The 20,139-nt window shown below is 43.7% G+C and overlaps 1 protein-coding gene across 5 annotated transcripts in view; it reads right to left on the reverse strand.

The window, feature by feature from the left end:
• Positions 1 to 20,139, reverse strand: part of TENM4 (teneurin transmembrane protein 4) — a 1,366,951-nt gene that overhangs the window by 25,765 nt on the left and 1,321,047 nt on the right. For all 5 annotated transcript variants that reach the window (XM_048294397.1, XM_048294400.1, XM_048294398.1 and 2 more), the window contains 2 exons: positions 10,057 to 10,229; positions 6,289 to 6,524 (listed from right to left, as the gene is read on the reverse strand). In XM_048294397.1, the coding sequence (XP_048150354.1) occupies positions 6,289 to 6,524; positions 10,057 to 10,229 (409 nt within the window). The remainder of the gene's footprint in view (positions 1 to 6,288; positions 6,525 to 10,056; positions 10,230 to 20,139) is intronic.

The following is a 20,139-nucleotide window of genomic DNA, read 5'->3' on the forward strand; positions in this document are numbered from 1 at the left end:
GAAAAGGAGCTGATAATACAACTCATGTTTAGCCACGTGTGCAAGGAGACTTACAAAGCCACATCACCACAGCAGCAAAGTGAAAGGAGGAAAACCAGTATTCCCAGTATGACCTTGTCAGTGAAGATACCTCTTTCTCTACCCCACCACTTCCAAACCTCTTTCAGCTGGTGAATGTCTTTCTTCTGGAAGGGTGTCGATTCTTCTTGGATGAATCTCGAACTCCAAAGAGCTGACTCGGTTTTCAGTTCCCTTTGCAGCCCTTCAGCTACAGTCAGTAAACCAGAGTTTTCTGCTTGCTATGATGTTTTCAGATCAAGTTAAAAACACTGCCCTATCCTGCTCTGGGTAACACTGACACTCCTGACTGCAAGTGTTCAAAAACATGCAGCTATGGCACTTGAGGACATGGTTTAGTGGTAAATGCGGTGGTGCTGCTTCTTTTAGTTGGGACTTGTAGGACTTTGCACGGTTGGACTTGATGATCTTAAGTGGTCTTTTTCAACTTGAACGATATCTGATTCTATAATTCTGTGACCTGAGCACTGTTCTCAGCCCCTTCCAGCTTTGAGCTGGGCCGTTGCTCCATGGCCAAGGATGTATGACTGAATTTCTACTGTACTTTCAGGGATGTGGGAGTATCTGAGAGCTAAACAGCAAGAGAAAGGATGGGGCTGAATCAACAGAGGAGAGATTCCTCAGCCCTGGAAGAACAGCAGAGGGAAAGGCTGAATCACTGCAGTGCCTTCATCTTGCATGGGCAGACATCTGTGCTGAAGCCTAGAGAATGGGAACACCAGAAAGACAGAATTCAAATAAGGTATCTCAGGATCTGGGGAGAGAAGGAATTGTTGCCATGGTGTAAGTGTGAGGATGATGTAAGAGAGGAGGCAAGTGCAACAATGATTTTCAATTTATGAATAACAATGGTAAAAGGTATGACTTGGAATAAACTCTGTAGAAAGGTAGACAATGCTCTAATTAAATATGTGTGAAATAGAGTGTAAATGTGCAATGGGAGAGAAGAAATCAGCCACTGTAACAGAGAAACTGGAAAATAATTAAAAAGGTATCAAAACCCTAAGTACAGATGCACATGTGTAACTAATAGCAATTTGTATCTCCTAGGTGCTTGCTGCTATATAGAGAGAAACAGGAATGGCAATTCCTTGCAAAAAAAAGCAAAGAAGGAAGTAATAGCATCTCTACCTCCCATCTATTTGCAGAGCAGCTCCATCCTGGTAGCTGCAGCTTCTTCTGCTCCAGGTCTTTGCCAAGAAAGCTGGAAAGAGCTCTTCCAGGGCTGGGACAGCCCTGAATCCAGGCTGAACGAGGTCTTCCTGAGAAGTTAGCAGCAGTGCCATTCACTGGGCTGGAAGGACCAAATAGCAGGTCCCTAGACAGCTCTTAAGCTCAGTCCAAATGTCTGTATCCCCTGACTGGTGCCATAAATTGTTCTACCCTCCTTATGCTCTGGCAAGCAATGTCTGTGTGACTAGTTGGAACCAATCTCCTTTTTCCTGTATTTTATTTTTTAATGTTTTCTTTTCTTCTGCTCTCTTGGTGTACTGTCTCTTTTATCTGAGAAGTGCTGCAGTGCTAACAGCCACCCTTCAAGGTGACGAGCAAAGTGAACCCTACCCTGCCAGTAGCCTCTAAACAGGGTCTAAATCTTTTTCATCCTTGTTCAAGGGCATGCCTTGTATAGAAGAGAATTTTCTGCAGAAGAACTGACAGGGCTGCAGGCTGCAGTCCAATAACTGTATTTTATGGTGAGCAGCTAAGTAAGGTGCCATCCTCCATCCCAGACCTTATCCTGGAATGGAGTCTGAAAACCTCCTGCAAAAAGGTTTTGCCCCTCAGAGTGTTTGACAAGGCTTGTGATCAGCACAGGAGCAAGGCAGGGTAAATTTAAATCCACAGTTTGCAGTGGATTTGATATCCCCTTTAAAATGTGTGAGAGACTAAATTTAACCCCAAACTCATGTTCCACAGTATTTTATTCAATCTCTTAGCTTCCTCTGCAAAAAAGAAAGAGCATAAACACACTACCATCTCTGATTTCTCCAATGCTTCCTTTGGCACTCCGTTAGCTTAAATGATAATTAAACAACATTCACTGATTTCCCTGGGAACACAAGAGCACAAAACAGGGGAGAATTCTCATGAAAACACCCTGGCAATGTTCAGCGGAGGAGGGCAAAAAATACTCCTGCAATGAGAACTCCAGGAGAAAACATCATCCATGTGATGAACGGCTGCCTACAAAGGAACTTCCCCAGTGAATTGCTGAAACCAGAGCGGCCATATCCAGACCTCAGTGTCTTGAAGAAATTGTGAAGATCATCCTGGACCATCTTTATTAAGTCAGCACACCAGGAATGGTTAACACCATATCCCTTTTTGGTCACATTGGTTCAGGGGATTGTCTGGGATACTAGATCTTGATGCCACTATTAACCTGCTGCCAAGGTCTTGGGAAAAACAAAGTGACTTATCACAGGAGTTGCCATGGTTAAATAAATAAAGGAACTGAGGCAGCAGCTGTCTCTTTTTGCTGTCCTATTTGCTCCACTGTCAGAGATCATTTTACACCCTTCTTCATTCAAAAACTCAAGTTTGTTTAATAAAAAAAAAGGGAAAGAGCCCTGTTCCTTGGAGCAGGTTTTACCTAATGCTCTCTCTGCAAATGGAGTCTGTTGCTGCTGTTGGCTAGAGATGGGTGGAATTCATAGCCAGCCAATTTGCAGAGGTATCTCACTGCTGGGTGGGCGGATAGAGCATCACAACTTTTCATGGGGTGTGTGGGATAGCAAAAGGGAAAGGGGCTAGCTGCTTTAATATATTTGTGCTGCTTTACAGCTGCCTGGCCACGTACAGAGCCAGGTCAGCATTGGTGGGACAGGAAGAAAGGTATGAGGGCTGTCCCCCTTTGCCTTCGTCCATGCAGAAGTCCCTGCTGTGTGCCTTATCCACGCAATAAGGAACCGTGTATTGTATTATTTCCTAGGGAGGGTCAAGGAGGCAGCTGTGAAACTGGCTCGTTGTGCAGGGAGCTGGCTGAGCTCATGGCAACAGGTTGCCAGTCCCCAAGCACACCGTGGGAGGAGGAGGCACAACTCATAAAAAGTTGATCCACGTGATGACATCCGAAACGATCACTATTTACAGTGTCCACATCCTGTTGTCCTCACTTCAAAGGCTCCATGGAATGATGCTGAAGCCTCTTTGGGATGTTCTTTCCCCACGGAGCACCGTGTCTTTGCTACTGTCTCATGTGAGCAGCGGGGTGAGGGGAAAGTAGTAACTTAGTCACATATAGCAGAAAATGGTAACGTTTCCCAAACTGAACAAAACCATGTTGAACTTAACTTTCCTAAGTTTCTCTCCTGCCAGGGAAAGCAGTAATTACTGGAGTGAAGGAAGAGGGGAACATCACACAGAGAATATGTTAAATGTTGCGCAATCCCCAGGGAGGCAATTAGCACCTTGCAGGCTTTTGTACAAGGGGTGCAGATGCTGCTATGCTCGCAGACACACAGCTTAAAACATCTTGTATACCCTCAACTACTTTGAACTCCTGAACAGAGCCATAACTGAGTCCTTCGACCACGTAAGATGCACTTCTGCTTCACTAGAAGGGCCCTGATAGGCTCAAAATGTGAATAAATGCTGGCAGATTTATAGGGATACCAGCAACCAGCCTGAGAATTCATTTTGCAAGTGTTTTTCCAACTGCAGTACAATATAAAACACAGACATGTTCTGTGTTTGAATCTGTTGGAGAGGATGAAAGTCTGGTAAGAAAGTTTCACAGATATGTAGGCTTGGCAGAAAGATCTCTGTAGAAACTGAGGATGAGATAGAAATGAAAGTAAGTTTTGGTATAAAGGATGTTTTGCTGAAACACTGACCACTGAATAACTGAGAAGGCAAAGGTTGGAGATGAGTTGGAAGGGGATTTTTATGATTAGGACAAAGGTATGTGACTACAAACAAAGACATGTTTTTCACCAAGTAAATAAGTCTCAAGAAGAGCATAAGTAAATAGAAAACATGTTTTTACCAAAAAGAGCTATCGCAGGCAAACAAGAAATGTTGATGTAGCAAGAAGAAGAGAGGTCTGAGAATTTTCCACTGTAAGCTTAAATTGTAACTTACTTACTCTTATGATTGGATAATAATGACTATAATATGGTAATGGTAGTAGCTATGATAGGCTATAGGCAAATGTAAAGGTATTGTGTATGGTGCTTATTGGTTGTTATGTATTAAGATACTCAGCAAAGAAAGGTATATAATGCTCTGTAACTTGAACAGAAAGTGGCTTCAGGTGCGCCTACAGCTGGAGCTGGCAGCTGTAGGGCTGGCTCTGGATACCCACTCCCTGAAATGCTGCAACTTCACCTATGCAATAAACAGCTTTCAAGAGAGCTGCCTGAAGTCCAGACATCCTTCATGAACCTTTCTCCTATAGAATCTACTGCAAAAATTTTGGAAGATAAAACTGATATGGGCAGCTGAGCTGTGGCTAAATGAATGGAAGCTGTTTTGAACACTAAATAGCTATGACCCAGCTGCAGATTTCAGAAGGCCCTCTCTTTTCAGAAAAAGACCTGTCTGATAATTTCATCAGTTATTAAAATGAAATGAAATAAAATAAAATAAAATAAAATAAACCCCCCCAAGACAAACCCGACAGAAAAGGGTGATGACAATTGATCTGCGGATATACAGCAGTTCACACTGAAAGAGCAGTTTCAGCTTTCATTACTGTTTGCATTTTTTTCTCCTGGTAACAAAATATGAGGCTATCAACACAGGGGGAAAAGAACAGAGGCTGGGGTGGAGAGATTGAAGAGAAATACTTGACAAGTGTGAGTGAGGAGAGACAGGAGAAATCACACCGAAATGGCAGGGGTCATGCAGCAGGGAATAGGGAGAGGTGAAGAGCAAGGACTGGGAAACACATATCCTGAAACCAGAGCATTGATATTTACTGCCAAGCTTAAGTGTGAATAAGTAGCTGCAGTCCTTTTGCTGTGGTGGTATTAGACAGCACTAAGCATTTTTCTCAGAGGGTCTGAATTTGCCAGGTGCTGAGCACCTTCCCAGGAACCGTTCATCAGTCCGTGACTCTGAGACCAGCAAGGTACAGGGTGAGTGCACAGGACTTGCTATTACAAGTTCCCAGCTTTGCCAGCAGTTAGCAGATGAATTGCAGCTTATTGGGCAAGATCTTTAAACAGCCCTGACAAGTATGAGATGCATTGTGCGGAACAATGTTTTCAAAACACATCAGTCTCAAGCACAGAAAGGTCTGGGCACTCCTGGAGGGAGAGTACTGTCAGGCTGAAGCTGCTTGTAACACTTCAGGGAACAATAGCAATTACGGTGCAATGCCTTGCAAGCCCAGTTCTTCAACAGGTTCAACAGACTAGCAATTTCAGGAATCCAGAGTTTTTTCTGACGTTTCCCAATGAACAGTATTCATAGAATCACTGAATGCTTTGACCTTAAAGATCTTCTAGGTCCGACCCCCCTGTCATGGGCAGGGACACCTTCCACTAGACCAGGTTGCTCAAAGCCCCATCCAACCTGGCCTTGAACACTTCCAGGGATGGGGCAGCCACATCATGCCTGGGTGGCCTGTGCCAGTCCCTCACCACCCTCACAGTAAAGAATTTCTTCCTAATATCTAATCCAAACCTTCCCTTTTTCAATTTGAAGTCATCCCCCTTTGCCCTATGATTCCATGCCCTTGTCGTAAGTCTCTCTTGGAGCCCCTTTAGGTAATGGAAGGTGCTCTAAGGTCTCCCTGGAGCCTTCCTTTCTTCAGGCTAAACAACTCTAGCTCTCTCAGCCTGTCCTGAGCCTTAGAAGGCTTTCAGTGCTCTGCTCTATCACTGCCAGCAGCACAGGTAGAAAACACCTGCACTAAGTTGTGTGGTATTTTATAGTTATGACTGTCCCTTGCTTCCTTAAACAGTCTGATGGTTAAACCTGCAGTGTTTGATGGGAGGTCATGCACTCCCAGTGATGCAGAGGACTGGTAGGGAGATCAGCAGTACCACCTCTGATGGCTCCAGGAACATCAACACATAAGGAGACATAATGATATACTCCAGTCATAAAGGCTGTGTCACTGAGGGTGAAGAGCCAGTGCTCTGTCCTGCAGCTCCATCCCTACTGCAGGCAATACAAATCATACCCATCCTTTTCTGCCACGAGACTGGGGACTGATGAGATGGGAAGCATAACCCAAAAGTGCTTGTGGTTCTTACTTACCCTCAGCCGACGTCCAAAGACAGTGACCTGTCCTCTTGCTTGCTCCTTCCTCTGCCTCCACTCCACGAGATTGAGGCCGTTGTCGATGGGCAGGGTGACATTCCTCTTCCCCACTGTGGGGTTGACAGTGCCAGCCAGCAGATGTGGCTCAGTCTGCAGGGCCACCTCCATGCCGTTGGCAAGCATCAGTCTGAGGGAGCCGTCAGCACCGATGTAGTAGCTGTTTCGGACTTGGTCTGAAGACAGAAAAGAGATCTTTGCTGATACAGCTCCAGCTCTTCATTTGCCCCCTCACCTAGGAGGCTGCTGCATCAGCATTTCGGATGGTTGTAACCAAACGCACTCTGTTATTCACCCGTCCCACTCAATGGGAGCAAAACATCAGTTTCATCAGGGAAAGTAAATATGGACAATTGCTTTTTCATTCCGATGAGGTTCTGCACCTCAAATTCTTGTAGAAAGTCTTACACAGGTTACAAAAGTGAAGAAACCGTGTAATACCTTACCAAAGGACGCAAGTTCAAACCTCTTCCTCTAGGCTGAAACACTGTGTGGTGAGATATTTGTTTTAAATCAGTTTGACCGAAAACTTTCCACGCTTTTATATCCTAAAGATTCTAATTTCACAACAATATATGAGAAAGTGGGGCCACCTACTTTCCTCAGCTCATTCACTGTATTACAAGTGACAGGAAATTGCACAGAAAGTTAATGCTAACCAGTTCCCCAAACAGCCAAATCCTTTCCCTTGAGAAAGCTTTCAGGAGGCAACCGAAATCCTCATGTTTGGAGAGAAAGCAGAGGCATTAAGCTCCCACACGTCTTCATACATCTGGCCTCCGCTAGCTCTTGAAAGATCAGATTTTGAGGCCAGCATTTGGGAATGAACAGTATCAGGAATTGAACAGAAAGCAATCTCTCTTCTACATTCTTCAGGAATCAGGCAGGCTGAAAGCCCATTCTTTGAATCGCCAGCTGGCATTTATCTCTGCAAAGAGTAGCTCATGAAGGGTAAGAAACCATGAGACTTACTCAGTGCAGAATGGCTTTAAAAACATATTATACAAACACTGCCTTTTCTGAAGCTCCTCAAAAGCTGGAAAATATCACAATTTCTGTCTCCCAGGCTGCCATAAACTCTTAATTGTGAATAAAAGCACCCACTGAAAATTCCCATTAAGTGTTTTTCTTTTCTGAAGCAAGCTGGGTTTTGCTCACTAGTTGCTCTGCCATAGCTCAGCAGAAAACAAGATCACAGTGAAATTATCATTTCTTGTCCCCAAGAAATAGATTAGCAAAGAGCATAGTTTAGTATAGTTAGGGAAAGAAACGTGACACCAACTGGTCCTTTTTTATGTGGGTCTCATCCTGCTCCTGTGGTAGCCAGCTGGAGTTCTGCCACAGAGACCTCAGCAGAACCACCACTCAACTTTACACAGTAGTGATAGTGAAACTGCCGGGGCACGGGATTTTGCCAAAGACATACAGCAGTGATCCACAATGCAGATCTGAGCATTTTAGCTCTACCACTGAGTATGTAAGCTGATGGTCTTTGACACAGCCAGATCAAACCCCCTCCATGCTTGAGTGTGCAAATGGAGAGAGGGGCCAGTCAGTTGGCTGCCACACCTTTCTTAGATGCCTGGTTTGATGCTAAAGTATTAGGGGATGTGCTTTAAATCAGATCAGTGAAATATCACTGAACAGTGAATATATTCCTCCCTCTTTTATCCTTCACCAGGAAGCAGAGGAAAGCTTGAAGGTTTACATGAAATTAATCAGATGTGATGTTCCCTTTGTGTTACATAAGCACCACAGAAGGGTTATTGTCACCAGTGCTGTGGTACAGTGTGGGGAATGCAAATCCTCTACTTTCAACATTCTCCCAAGAGAAGACTCTTCCCTGGCTCTGGAAGGCATTTCTCAAGGGCTACATGAAGTCCATGGGCTGTTGGATGCAGTATTTTAGGCTGCTTTGGCTCCAGGGCACTACTGCCCTACTTTGGCATTGAACAAATGCTCACTTTGTCATTAGTCCAGAAGACAAAATCCCACTGGAGTGTTGTTGCGCCTGTTGTAGAAGCTCCTAAATCCATCTTACAGGAATTTGCAATCTTCTGAAAATGCCTTCTCAGATCTCACCTGTTCACAGTGTGACCTAGGCTTCCTGAAAGGTTCACCAAGAATTTGGTTCACCAAGCCACCTCTTCTGCAATGTTATCCAGATCTTTGTTTTAAGTGAGCTTCTTCAGATCCAAACAGCTTCATAATTTTATACTTCTGAAGATGTTTAAGCTGTTTGTAATTCTGCATGTCCTAATGGCCAGAATGTCCCTGTGCCAGAGGGCAGGACAATGACAGAATTGATTGTGGCACCATTATGTAACTGCGCCTTCAGCGCTGAGTGTATAACTCACACCACAGTCAATTTTGTCACTAAAGGGCCCCCAACAGTGGGCTCTATTGCTTAGTTAGGCTCTTGAGGTGAAGCCAACCTCATGTCTGTGCAGTTGCCACACATCTTAATGTGAGTGAATGAGATGGGGTGGGGTAGGTTGCATCTGTCTTACAGGCTCAAGTAAAGAGTAAGAAAGTCACGGTGTTTCCCCACAGGAATATGGGGACAGCTTGAGGGGGCTGGAACTCTCTCAGCTGCCCTCTCCAGAAGGAGGAAAAGCAGTGTTTCAGGCATAGCAGGCACTTTCTTTTAGGAAAGGTTGATATTATACGGAGGGGGAGGGAAATGTGTATCCCAGAGATGTGGGAACAAATGTCACTCTGGAACATGCTTGTCCTACTTGGAGCAGTTTGTTCCTCACAAGGAGAAAAGATGTTTGACACTCCGTTGTCATCAGGCACAGACAGAGTGAATGAGATCTGGGGAGTAAAGAAAGCAGAGTCTGAAAGCTCCTTCCCCTTCCCCAAGCCCCAGGGAACAGGTGTGATAGCTCATCCTGATCCTAATGAGGCTTCAGCTTTCAGAACTGGAAGATCTGGAGATCCAGAACTGGAGATCCAGAACTGCAGATCCAGGCTGGCACTGTTCATGCAGTACAGGTTCTGCCACTACCAGTATGTCAGCACAGTGCTCCCCTGCTATTTACCCCTCTTTTATTTCCCACTTCATCTCCTTTTCCTCCACTTAATCAGTCTTCTGCTTCCCACCTTCCTACACAGGCACAATTGTGCTCTTTTCCCTCAGCCACAAACTGGTCCCACCAGTCCTACCCCAGCTGTCCACTTCTCCTTCCTCCTTTGTGCCTCTCCACACTACCCCTTAGCTCAAACGCAGACCTTTTGGGGACAGGGATGTTCATTTTACTGGATGCTTCCTTGCAAATGTTTGAAAAGCCAGCGAACAAAGAATATGATCCCCAGCAACCAGCTGGACGCCTGTTCCAGGAGGAGAGCAACTGTTAAGTCAGAAGCCATTAAGAGACTGAAGCAAAGGGGTTGGCTGGAAGTGGGGCATGATTTATGCAGCCTTTTAGTTACAAAAATAATGGTAATGATGATGGAGGACTGTACTGCACGAGCCTGCACAGCAAGGGGACTGGCTGGGAACGGAGCAGAAAAGCAGCTGCAGAGCAGCCACTGTGCTAGGGAATGTGGCTAAGGAGGTGTGTGTCTGTACCAGCATGTGGGGAGCTCCAGGGCACTGAGAAGCCGAGTGATTTTTGGTGCTGGATTATCAAGACAACGCCTGTTTCCTGATGGGTAATCCATTATGTGCAGCTTGGTCAGGAGAGGGATGCTGGCCCAACTCACCTTGGAGCAGGGTGTAGAAGGCCCCTGATGCTGACAAATTGGTTGTTATTGTAACATCATCCTTGCTGGAGGTTTCCACCTGGACATGCACGGAGCTGTCGGTATCGCTGCGGAAGCTGCTCACTTGGCCAGTAGGGAAGGTCACGTTGGTCAGGCGGCCAAAGCTGTCATATCTGAAAGAGGATGGAGTGAAGTCAACAGCATCAACAGAGGAGGATTCATCCTATAAAGCAGAGACCAATTTTTCAAGTCATCATCCAGATTTTTCACAGAGAAAAATGCACTGTCACTCTGTCAGACAGTCTTGACTATTTTTGGCCTCATGAGAAGAAAATCACAGCTTTTAGCTGAAGAAAATGAAGCAAAGAATAGAAAATGACCAAATATGTATTAACCTGTATTTTAACAATATTTTTCCAATACTTCTCACCTGCACTATGCTTCTTGTTTACAAGAGTAACTTTGTTTCCCATCTACTATGCTGTGATTCACAGAAAAGCACTGGCTTGTGCATCCTGTCTAGCAGAACTAGGAGTTTCTGAAGGCCACCAACTGTTTTGTCTGGTTGTGTCCTGAGCTCAGCAATTTATTTATTTTTTTTTTTCCTATCTAATTTTAAAAAGCCAAATATTAAGGTAGCAGCTAGGACCAGACAGGCCATATCAGGTAGAGAATTGTCCTTTGTGAACATGGTATAGAGTCCTGAGCACAGCTGAACCCCCATGTCTACCTTTTACTGTTCCTAGGACCATCTGGAAGGACCGATTTAAAAGTGTAAAAAAGCAGACCAGTTTTCACACCAGTTTTCACCCCTGCTGTGTCCTTGGCTTTTCCAATGGGGAATCAACATAAGCACCATCTGGGAAGGTTTCTGTGATGTGGACAGCTATGTACCAGGGCCCAGGTGAAATAAGCTTCATACATGCAGGTCCCACAGCAGTTAACAAGCTGGGGGAATTATTTTTTGATAAAAAGAGAAGCAGACACTTGTGTTTAGAGGCCTCCTGAGTTAAGAGAGCAAACACACCACTGTGTCTTCCATTTGTAGCATTACAAAAAGGGTCACAGACCCAGAAGGCTGGCAAGGGACCTTTGCAGTGAGGTTACTGTATTTGAAATGGAGAGCAATAGGGAGCTCTACTGGCTAATCTCTGGAGGGCTGTTGGACCTTCTGATGAGATGGACCTTCAGGGAAGGGACATTTAAATAGTTAGGGAAAAACAAAAATTCCAGCAAATGAATCAGTGATAAATGTTCGACTTTTTTCAAGTCCTGCCCACAACTTTTTAAAGAATGATTTATATGAAAGCTAAGTAGATCATATTATGAAAAGGCATCACTCGGGGATGCAAAGTAAATGGTGGGTGAGCAGAGAGGTCTTGTTCTCCTGTGCTACCCAGTGGTGAGCCTTTGATGGAATGCAGTGTCCAGTGAAGGGCACCATTCCTCAGAATGACAAACTAATGTAAAAAGAAAACATGATGTAAGAGGCAAAGCCAAAATAAAAGAGTTCATTCAGAAAAGGGGAAACAAGGAAGTGGGAAGATGCCACCCTAGCCCTGGGTGTTCTGAGGAGGGTTATAATAAATTGCTTATCATATCTACTGAGGATGTGACAGAAAGTAAATAGAAACAATGAAAATTCAGGTTATAAGCTGTAGAACATTTTCAAGGCCCATGGTTGCTCCAAGCAGAGGAACAGATGGAGTACTGGAAACCCCACTGCCCAACTCTTTTAAGAATAAGTTAGAGAAATGTCTTAGAGAGAATCTGGATACAGATGATCAGACCTTGGATGAAGCAGATGGTTGAGGAGCTCTTGATGCTTCTCTTTGGGACTACTCTGAGCTGGGGAATAAGAAAATACACCCCATCTAATAACAAAACCCAGGAACCAAACAAAAACATTAGGAGAGGAGAGGAGAAGAGAGGAGAGAAGAGGAGAGGAGATAACAAAGTACTCTTGAACTGCAACCCATGAGAGACCCATGAGCAGTCACTGGACTGGCTCTGCACTATACAGAAAAAAAACATTGTCTCCTACTCACATTTTCCCAGATTCGAACACAGTGCTGGTACTTGAGCTCTGAAATATGGTGGCAGGGCTGGTTGAAAAGATGATTTTTGCCCAAGTTTAATATTTAGCTTATAGTGTCTAAACGGGTGACCTCATTGCAAATCTCCTCCAGCCCTCAGGTTTGGAGACACCATCAGGTGAGGCTTTTCTTGCCCACTGGGCAGAATGGGAAGTAGTGAGATAGAAGAAAGCATTTGCCCTCCACAATCAGCCTATCAGTCATGGATTATCCAAGCCTTGCCCTTTCCTTCCAAGATCCTGGCAATCAATCAGCCACTTGTAAAATGGAAAGGAAAGAAGAAAAAAAAAAACAAAATAAGGATGAAAACAGGACTGGATTGCAGGAGTTTGGCAGAGATCAGTTAAAGCTTTTCCAAGCAGCTAGCAACACACAGCCTGGATCTGAGCCGCATCTCCATGCAAGAGCCAGAACTAAAGTGCTCTCAAGTACCAAACAATTTACTCCAGATTTGTGGCTGCCCTGTTTGCACTGAGACAAATATGTTTTGCTTGTACTGTCTCCAGTCACCTGCACTACTCCTCCTAAACCAGCATGTGAATCTTAAACAGAAAACATCACAGGCAGTCTCTTTACTCCATCTGCTGAGACAGGACACAAGGGACATGATTCAGTCTCTCCCCTGAGCAGAGAAAACATTGTTATCACTGAAGGTATGTTGTGTAACATCCCAAATTCCTTCTACCGCAACATCAGCAGTTCTGTATATTAAAACCAGTCTGAACTGTAAGGGTAGAATCAAGTTTGCAAATGTTCTGAAATTTCAGTAAGATGAACCTGAATTTGGCACCTCTGATTTGGTGGATTAGTAGCTGTGAGGGATTTACTTCTATTGCTTCACTTAGATTTTGAAAATGAGCTGCTCCTAAAAGTAAGCCTGATTCACCTCCTAAAAATAATGTCACAAATCTAGACGTGTTGCACTGAAGTTTAAGGGGTGAGTTTGGTGTAACAGAAGTATGAAAGGAAGCAGGTCTGCAGATTAGGGAAATCAGTGCAAAAGCCAGGATGCAGGCAGAGGGCTTGTTCATGGGATAAATGCTGAGTCAATGTCCTGTGAGTCACAGCTTTTTATCCTAATTGAATGGCACTCACAGAATGCTGAGAGTCAGCACAAAACCTGTACTCCATGCAAGTCCTACTTATGTGCTCCAAAGAGAGCCTCAAAACCCTGTGGATACTCAGTTTAACAGCCCCCAGCAGCAGCAGACAGCCACCCTCTTATATTCATCAAATCACAGAAACAATGGTTTGGGATGAAAGGGGCCTTCCAGATCATCTTGTTTCACCCACCTCACCATGGGTGAAGGGCCAGGACACCTTCCACAAGATCACATTGCTCAGACCTCCATCCAACCCAGCCTTGAACACATCCAGGGATGGGGCAGCCATATCTCCTCTGGACAACCTGTGCCAGTGCCTCACCACCCTCACAGTAAAGAATTTTTTCCTATCATCTACTCTAAAACCTATCCTCGTTCAGTTTAAAGCCATTTCCCTTTGTCTTAACACTGCATGCCCTTATTAAAAAGCAAGCAGCACCTTTTTATATAATATCATGTAGTGTAAAATAAATATTATTTTATATAGTATTTATGTAGTGCCTTTTTAATAATATTTTCATAATATTCCTGGACCTCAAGCTTCTAGCACCCTTACAAATGGTTCTCCACCTCTGCTGGGCAAACACAAGTAATATTTGCAAATATGCAACTGGAGAAATCAGCCAGTAACCTCTGCATGTGCAAATTAGGTTAAAATGGCAGGGAAAAAAGAGTATGAAAGAGTGTGATGATGCCTAGACCTCTGTGCACACATTTTTCTTGTAAAGTCAAAATGGCTAAGTACAATACACTTAATTTATACAGTTACATTTTTACAGCTGTACAAAACTCACAGTACTTAACCTAAGAGCACGGACTTCCATTTGGGACATGGGATCCTGAGAAGCAAGGCTACTTTTTGGGCCAAAACAATCTGGAATGGTCTGCTGGAACTGGTTTAAGATGTCTGTACAAGTATATTAGACTTTTGGCACATCCTTAGTCACCCCATTAACCTCCTTCAGAAGGAACTAGGACCATCTGTGTTTTCTGCATGTGCAAGAGCTGCTGCACCTCTCCCTGCCCAGCAAGCAGACAGGGACCTGCCGAGGACTGGCTTTGGGGGTGACAGCTCACTGCTTTGCAGCTGCAAGGAGGTCCTGCCTTACAAAGGCAGAAAAGCAAGAAGGTAGGATAATTAGACCGTTCCCATTTTTATTATTATTTTTAATTGGTGGCAGATGAAGTGTAAAATGCTCACATCCCGACTAAAGCTCCTTGTAGCCCTGTGGTGGCAAAGCAAACAGAGGTGTGGGAAGCCTGTTAGTATGAACACACTCAGCGTAACACACTTGACAAGCAGTTCCTTTTCTCTTTTCTGTTTTTACTCAGAACTGGAGCATTTCCCCTCTTTTCCCCAATCTAGCTCACACAACACATACCTGATGTCATCTATCACATACCCAGAGTCTCCCAGGGATGTGAAGACTTGCCCATCCCAAGCAGATAATACGCTTAACGAGTTAAATGAGTCAGTTCCTTCCACCTCTGCTTTCAGCCCTATAAAGGCCCTTACAGGGCACACCTCAGCTTGGAGAGGAAGGCCAAGCAACTGGCTCTTACGTAGCTGCAGGTGTGCCCTGGTATTTGCAGTAATATAAATCTCTCCTAGTCACCTCATTTTGCAGCTAAGCTGCCCAGCCTGTTTCCACAGCATAGGGATTTAGGGCTGGGCCAGTTTTCATCACAGCCTAAGACTTCTGTGTTCTCCAAATGCTCTGAAAGCCCCAGCATTAAGGAAATACTGAAGCATGGGAGTGCAAACAGCAGCCACTCGGAGCAATGAATCCATCACCTGCTAACACAGCTGCTGCCTCCCATTCAAACCTGCTGCAAAGCCTCAGCACTTACAATTACAGTGGCAATTATTAGGCCAGCAAAGGAAGCCGTTGCCATCCATTCCCAATTGGAAACGTATTTAGCTAAGGTTCAATGCACAGAATTAAAATGGTATTTGGTGCTTATGAGGTCTAATTGTTGGCTTGTAAACATTCAGAGCTTTCATTTATCACATTACCATTGTGTAGAGACCTGGACCTTGGGAATTAAAGAGCATCCTAAGTACCATCTATTCAGAAATCAATTTCTTGCCTGAGTCTCTGTGTTTCCTCATTTTAGCTTTATCACATTTCATCAGCCTTTTAAAACTACAAGTCAAATAGATCAGAAAAAATTCACTATAATAATATTGCATTTAGTACCAAAGAGTCTAAATGGACCTTGCAAACTATATTTTGCATGTGATTATACCAATGTGCACCCAGCGCCTCTTAACAAGCTCGTCTCATCCCAATTTTTCAAACAACATTAAACACGACATTAAAAATAAATCTATAACAGACAAACTGATAATACTCAAAAATGCATGAAGGCAAGTCCTCTCCCTAATGACCAAAGGCCAGGTTGTGGTCACAGTCTACTGAATTTTCTGACTGCCCAAAAAAGAAGAGGAAGATCTCTTTCTAGCTTTTATGATACTTGTAATTCCCTCGGTTCCCAACTAAACTTTGCTATTAGGCATTCATTTCAGGGCAGGCCAATGGCTCAAAATGTGACCTCACAGCTTAGTGAGGGTACTGGAGAGTTGCTATTTTATCACAGCACTTACTGGAGTTTCACTGCAACTTTGTCAGAGGAACAATGATGAGAATCTCATCATTTTATCATGTAGAAATTATGGAACAAGTGGAACCAAGAAATCTTGCTAAAAGAGGAGGGAGGACAAAAGCCAAAGGTGTTTCTCATAATCCAGTCTGCTGCAGGAGTAGAACAAGACCCTCATTTGAACCACTGAACTACTACATCAAATCCTGTAAAACTCTGTGTATGACTTGATAAATCACAATCACACAGACCAGGGCATTGGCTTTGGCATCAAAAGCTCCTGGTGCTGGGTTGGGACCTCTGCTGAGCCCTGGGGGTCACTGGGAAGTCATTCAAGGTCCTCCTGCATGCTCAGTCCAGCTGGCTCCTACCTTCCACCCATTACAGTGGGTGAGGTTTGGCAGAGTTTGGTTCTCTGTAAAACAGCCTCCAGAGTTACAGGTCAAAGCTTCCCTTACCACTCATCTGAAGATCTGGCTCCATGAGACCCTTTGCCCTCCAGGCAGCCATGAGCCACTTCGTGGGGAGTCCGTGAAAAGGTTTTGAATTTCTGGGCTTGGCTGGAGCAATGTGTAAGCATTTGAGTCTGTATGGGAGGAGGTGACCTTCAAAACTAATTGGACACACAAAGGACCTAAGCAAAAGAGCCTCATCTGGGCTAAATAATGCATAGAAGGTTTGACTTCGGCTCAGAGGGAAATTGAATTAATGTACAGTGATAACATCTCAGCGAACTAATCAAGATAATTCCCATATTCTTGATTTAAACAAATCCATTAATAAGAATTTCCGGATTGTGAAGCAGACAAACAGCAACTACTAAGGAACTTTGTAAAGGCTGGTAGCAATTTTTTTCAGGTCAAGTTAAAAAGCAGCAACAACAAAGCAGCAAGTAGTCACACAGCATCCTTTGTCTTTGACTGGAGTTGAACAAGAAGTCATTTCCCTGGCTGAGTTTCCAGATCAACTTCCTTTGCTGCTGATTATCAATGCCACCATCACTAGTTCAATGGGAAGAAAAGTCTTTAATCCAGTTACTGGACAAGCTGAGCTGCACTGCATTAACTGACAGCTCATGTCAATCCCACTGCAGAGGCAGGAAAGGTCTGTATAATGCTAAAACCCTCAAAGTAGTCATAGACAGGCCTTTGGGGACAGCCTAATTACTCAAGGGAGCTAAGTTTCACTCCCAAACAAAAGGGAAACTGCATGCCATTATACACTGACTCTTACTCAGAGCTAAATCTGATAAAACGGAATTGTTAGAGCAGGCTTGTGTGTAGGATGTGTGAAAGGAAGAGCTGTAAGTGCTGTGAGCGAGTCTGCCACTGCGTGAAGCCAGCACCGGTCTCCTTCCCCACAGAAATGAAGGGACCATGTGCCAGCCCATCATGAAGCCTTGGAGGACCTGGATTCACTGGTGTGCTCTGGAGACAGACCTCCAGTACTGCATCAGTGTATCCTGACGCCTTCCCTCTTTTCCAGAGTCACACCAATGTGCCCACAGGTCAGAGCTCTTTGCAGCCTTATGGTAAAGGCTAAGAAATGCCCTGGTAAGAATAGCAACTGGAGGAGAACCAGAGATCCTGGCTATGTTGGCTGGAACTAGATGTTCTTTATGGTCCCTTCCAGCTCAAGCCATACTCTGTGATTTCATGATGAACACATGTAGTGTGTTCACTAGATGCTACTCTCACAACATCATTGCTCTGTCATGTTCGGTTTCTGGTCTATGGTCCTTTGTAGACAATCAGGTGAAGGTGAATCTTTTGAGGATGTTCTTCATGGGGCCACTGGTGCAGTGTGAACTTGCCAGCTGGATTTACTTTACTCTTAATGTTTTAGGAAGCAGTGTCCAGCTTGCCCTGACCCACGAACAACTATTATGTGCTGAAGGTTCTCCTCAGGGTCAGATTTGATGCCTTTATTTCTTTGGCCAGGAGCAAAATAAAAATATTAACTTCACCTTTCCCCTCATTCACGACTGAAAACTACTCAGAGCACCTTCCAGCTACTCATGTTCACCAGAATTATCTAAATCACTTAAACTTTCCCAGTGTACATTTCCTGATGTTCTGATAGAGGAACCAATAACATGAAGGTAGTGAATGTTGATTTTATTTGGTTTACACCATCTTCTTCAGCTTCTTTGATAACAAGGAATTTAGACTTCATCCTGCTAAGGCTGCACTCACCCCTGCAGCTTGTGTTTGAGTCATGCAAATCCTCTGCCTGGTGAGATTATATTTTGGGAAAGGCATCAGAGTCCTGATCTGAGATACCAAGAAATGGAGAATATACTGCTTTCACGGTTGGTCACTCTACCAGTCAGGTCACCTCAGCCTTACAAAATCACACCTTCTTGTCAACTTGAATGTCTCTGGCTTTGCTTCCCAGCCCCTTACCCTTCTCAAGCCTTTCTCTGCTAGATTGAGAAGCCCTCTGTAGGTGAGAACTTTGGCTGACATGTTGTGATCTAGACACTTCCCAGTCTCATTCATGTTGAGATAAACAGATCAAGTCTTTCTAGTTTTCCTTATGAATGCATTTTTTGTAGAGTTTTTCTGCCCAGCCTTCAATTTCCACTGTTCTTCATAAACTGCAAGCATTGGAACTGACAGTATTGGTCACATCAATGCTGTACAGGGAAAAAATCAGCTTCCTACTAGCCACTACAAGTAGAGTATGATGAGTAAATGTATTCCTTTGGCTTGTCCATCCAAGCAACAAGTTAGACAGATTTGCTATGGAACTATATGAGGATCGCACTGAAGACTTGATGCCTTGCTACAACTCTGACAGTCAAGGCTCACCCCACCTACCTGTGTACCCTGGCATGAGACTGTACAAGAACATATTTTGTTTAAATGAAACCTACTTTACCGAGCAATCTAAGTATCTGACCCTTATTTTCTAATATTCTAATTTTATCAGTCTGATTTTATATTCTTTCCCTGGTTACACATGCAAAACTTGGACAGAATCAATCTCTCTAATTCACTGATCTGCTTTCCAAGTCCCTAGTGGATAGGATAGGATAGGATAGGATAGGATAGGATAGGATAGGATAGGATAGGATAGGGTAAGATAGGACAGGACAGGAAAGGCGAGGATTGCATGAAGAAGGATAGTCTCCAAGCACGGAAGATTTAGGCTACGCATATTAAAAAAAGCTTTCTAACAGTAACAATAATATAGGTAAATACATTGTTATCACTAACAATATTTATAAATAACTCAGATGACTGATAGGATCCATTTGACCAAATTGTAGACATCAGCAATGTAAACATCTGTAACTGAACTCACCATTCTGTCCTACCTTTGCAGAGATAAACTTTCAGAATACAACTCACCTCATCCTAAAGCAAATACCTGACATAACTCATAAGAAACTCAGCCTGAAAGGGCCTGTTTCTCTCCACCTGCCTGTAAAGGGAGGCTGAAGTAACTAATTCAGATGTAGACTTTTAACCAGTAGTCTTATAAAGTTGCATCAGAAACTGTCAGGAACAGTTAAATAGAGATAACTGATCACAGGTTTGGATGAGGTATCTCTGAAGGCACATTCCCAATTCTATATTCAGTGATGCTGTGCTATCATACAGTGCTGACTTGCTCTAGTCAAGATTTCCATAGTCCAGCCACTGGAGAATACTGTCTTCCATTTAGCTCTAAAAAGCTTTCTTATGACTCTTCTGAAGTGCATAAAAGGACCAGAATTATGGCTTTCTATTTTGTTGGACAGCAAGAAATAATGGATCACTGTTATAAATGTCCACAGAGCAAGTTGGGTTTGAGCTTTGGTCTCGTTTCATCTTTGTATTTTCAGCTGCACTTTAAAATAAAAGATTATGTTTGAGGTATAAATCTGACATTATTAGCTGTAATGTTTAGTTTGCTTCACTGTCTGTGGCTGCATCTGTTTTCAAGCACAGGAACTATTGGGTTCTTTGCAAAAAGAAAATACCTCCTTGATTTAGCACAATGGTCCTGACAATATAGCTGGCTTCCACTCCTGTGGAGAGAAACACCCTCTTTTTCCTCCCTAAAGCCTTCCTCAAGCAAATTCAATGTAAGAGATGGAAGAGTATTAACTTGGATTCACTGAGGAGTATTTCTACAGTAATTGCAAGCAGAACATTGATGAAATGCTAATAACATTTCAAAAGATTAATCACGAGTTTCCATCAGTCCTTTTCAAGGCAGGAGCAGGAACAGTGAGTATTAAGCAAAGAAATTTGAAACTGGGCCTGGAACATTTTTAAAGAGAGAACCAA

This window comes from Corvus hawaiiensis, chromosome 2 (genome assembly GCF_020740725.1).
Source record: "Corvus hawaiiensis isolate bCorHaw1 chromosome 2, bCorHaw1.pri.cur, whole genome shotgun sequence".
NCBI classification, from domain to species: Eukaryota; Metazoa; Chordata; class Aves; order Passeriformes; family Corvidae; genus Corvus; species Corvus hawaiiensis.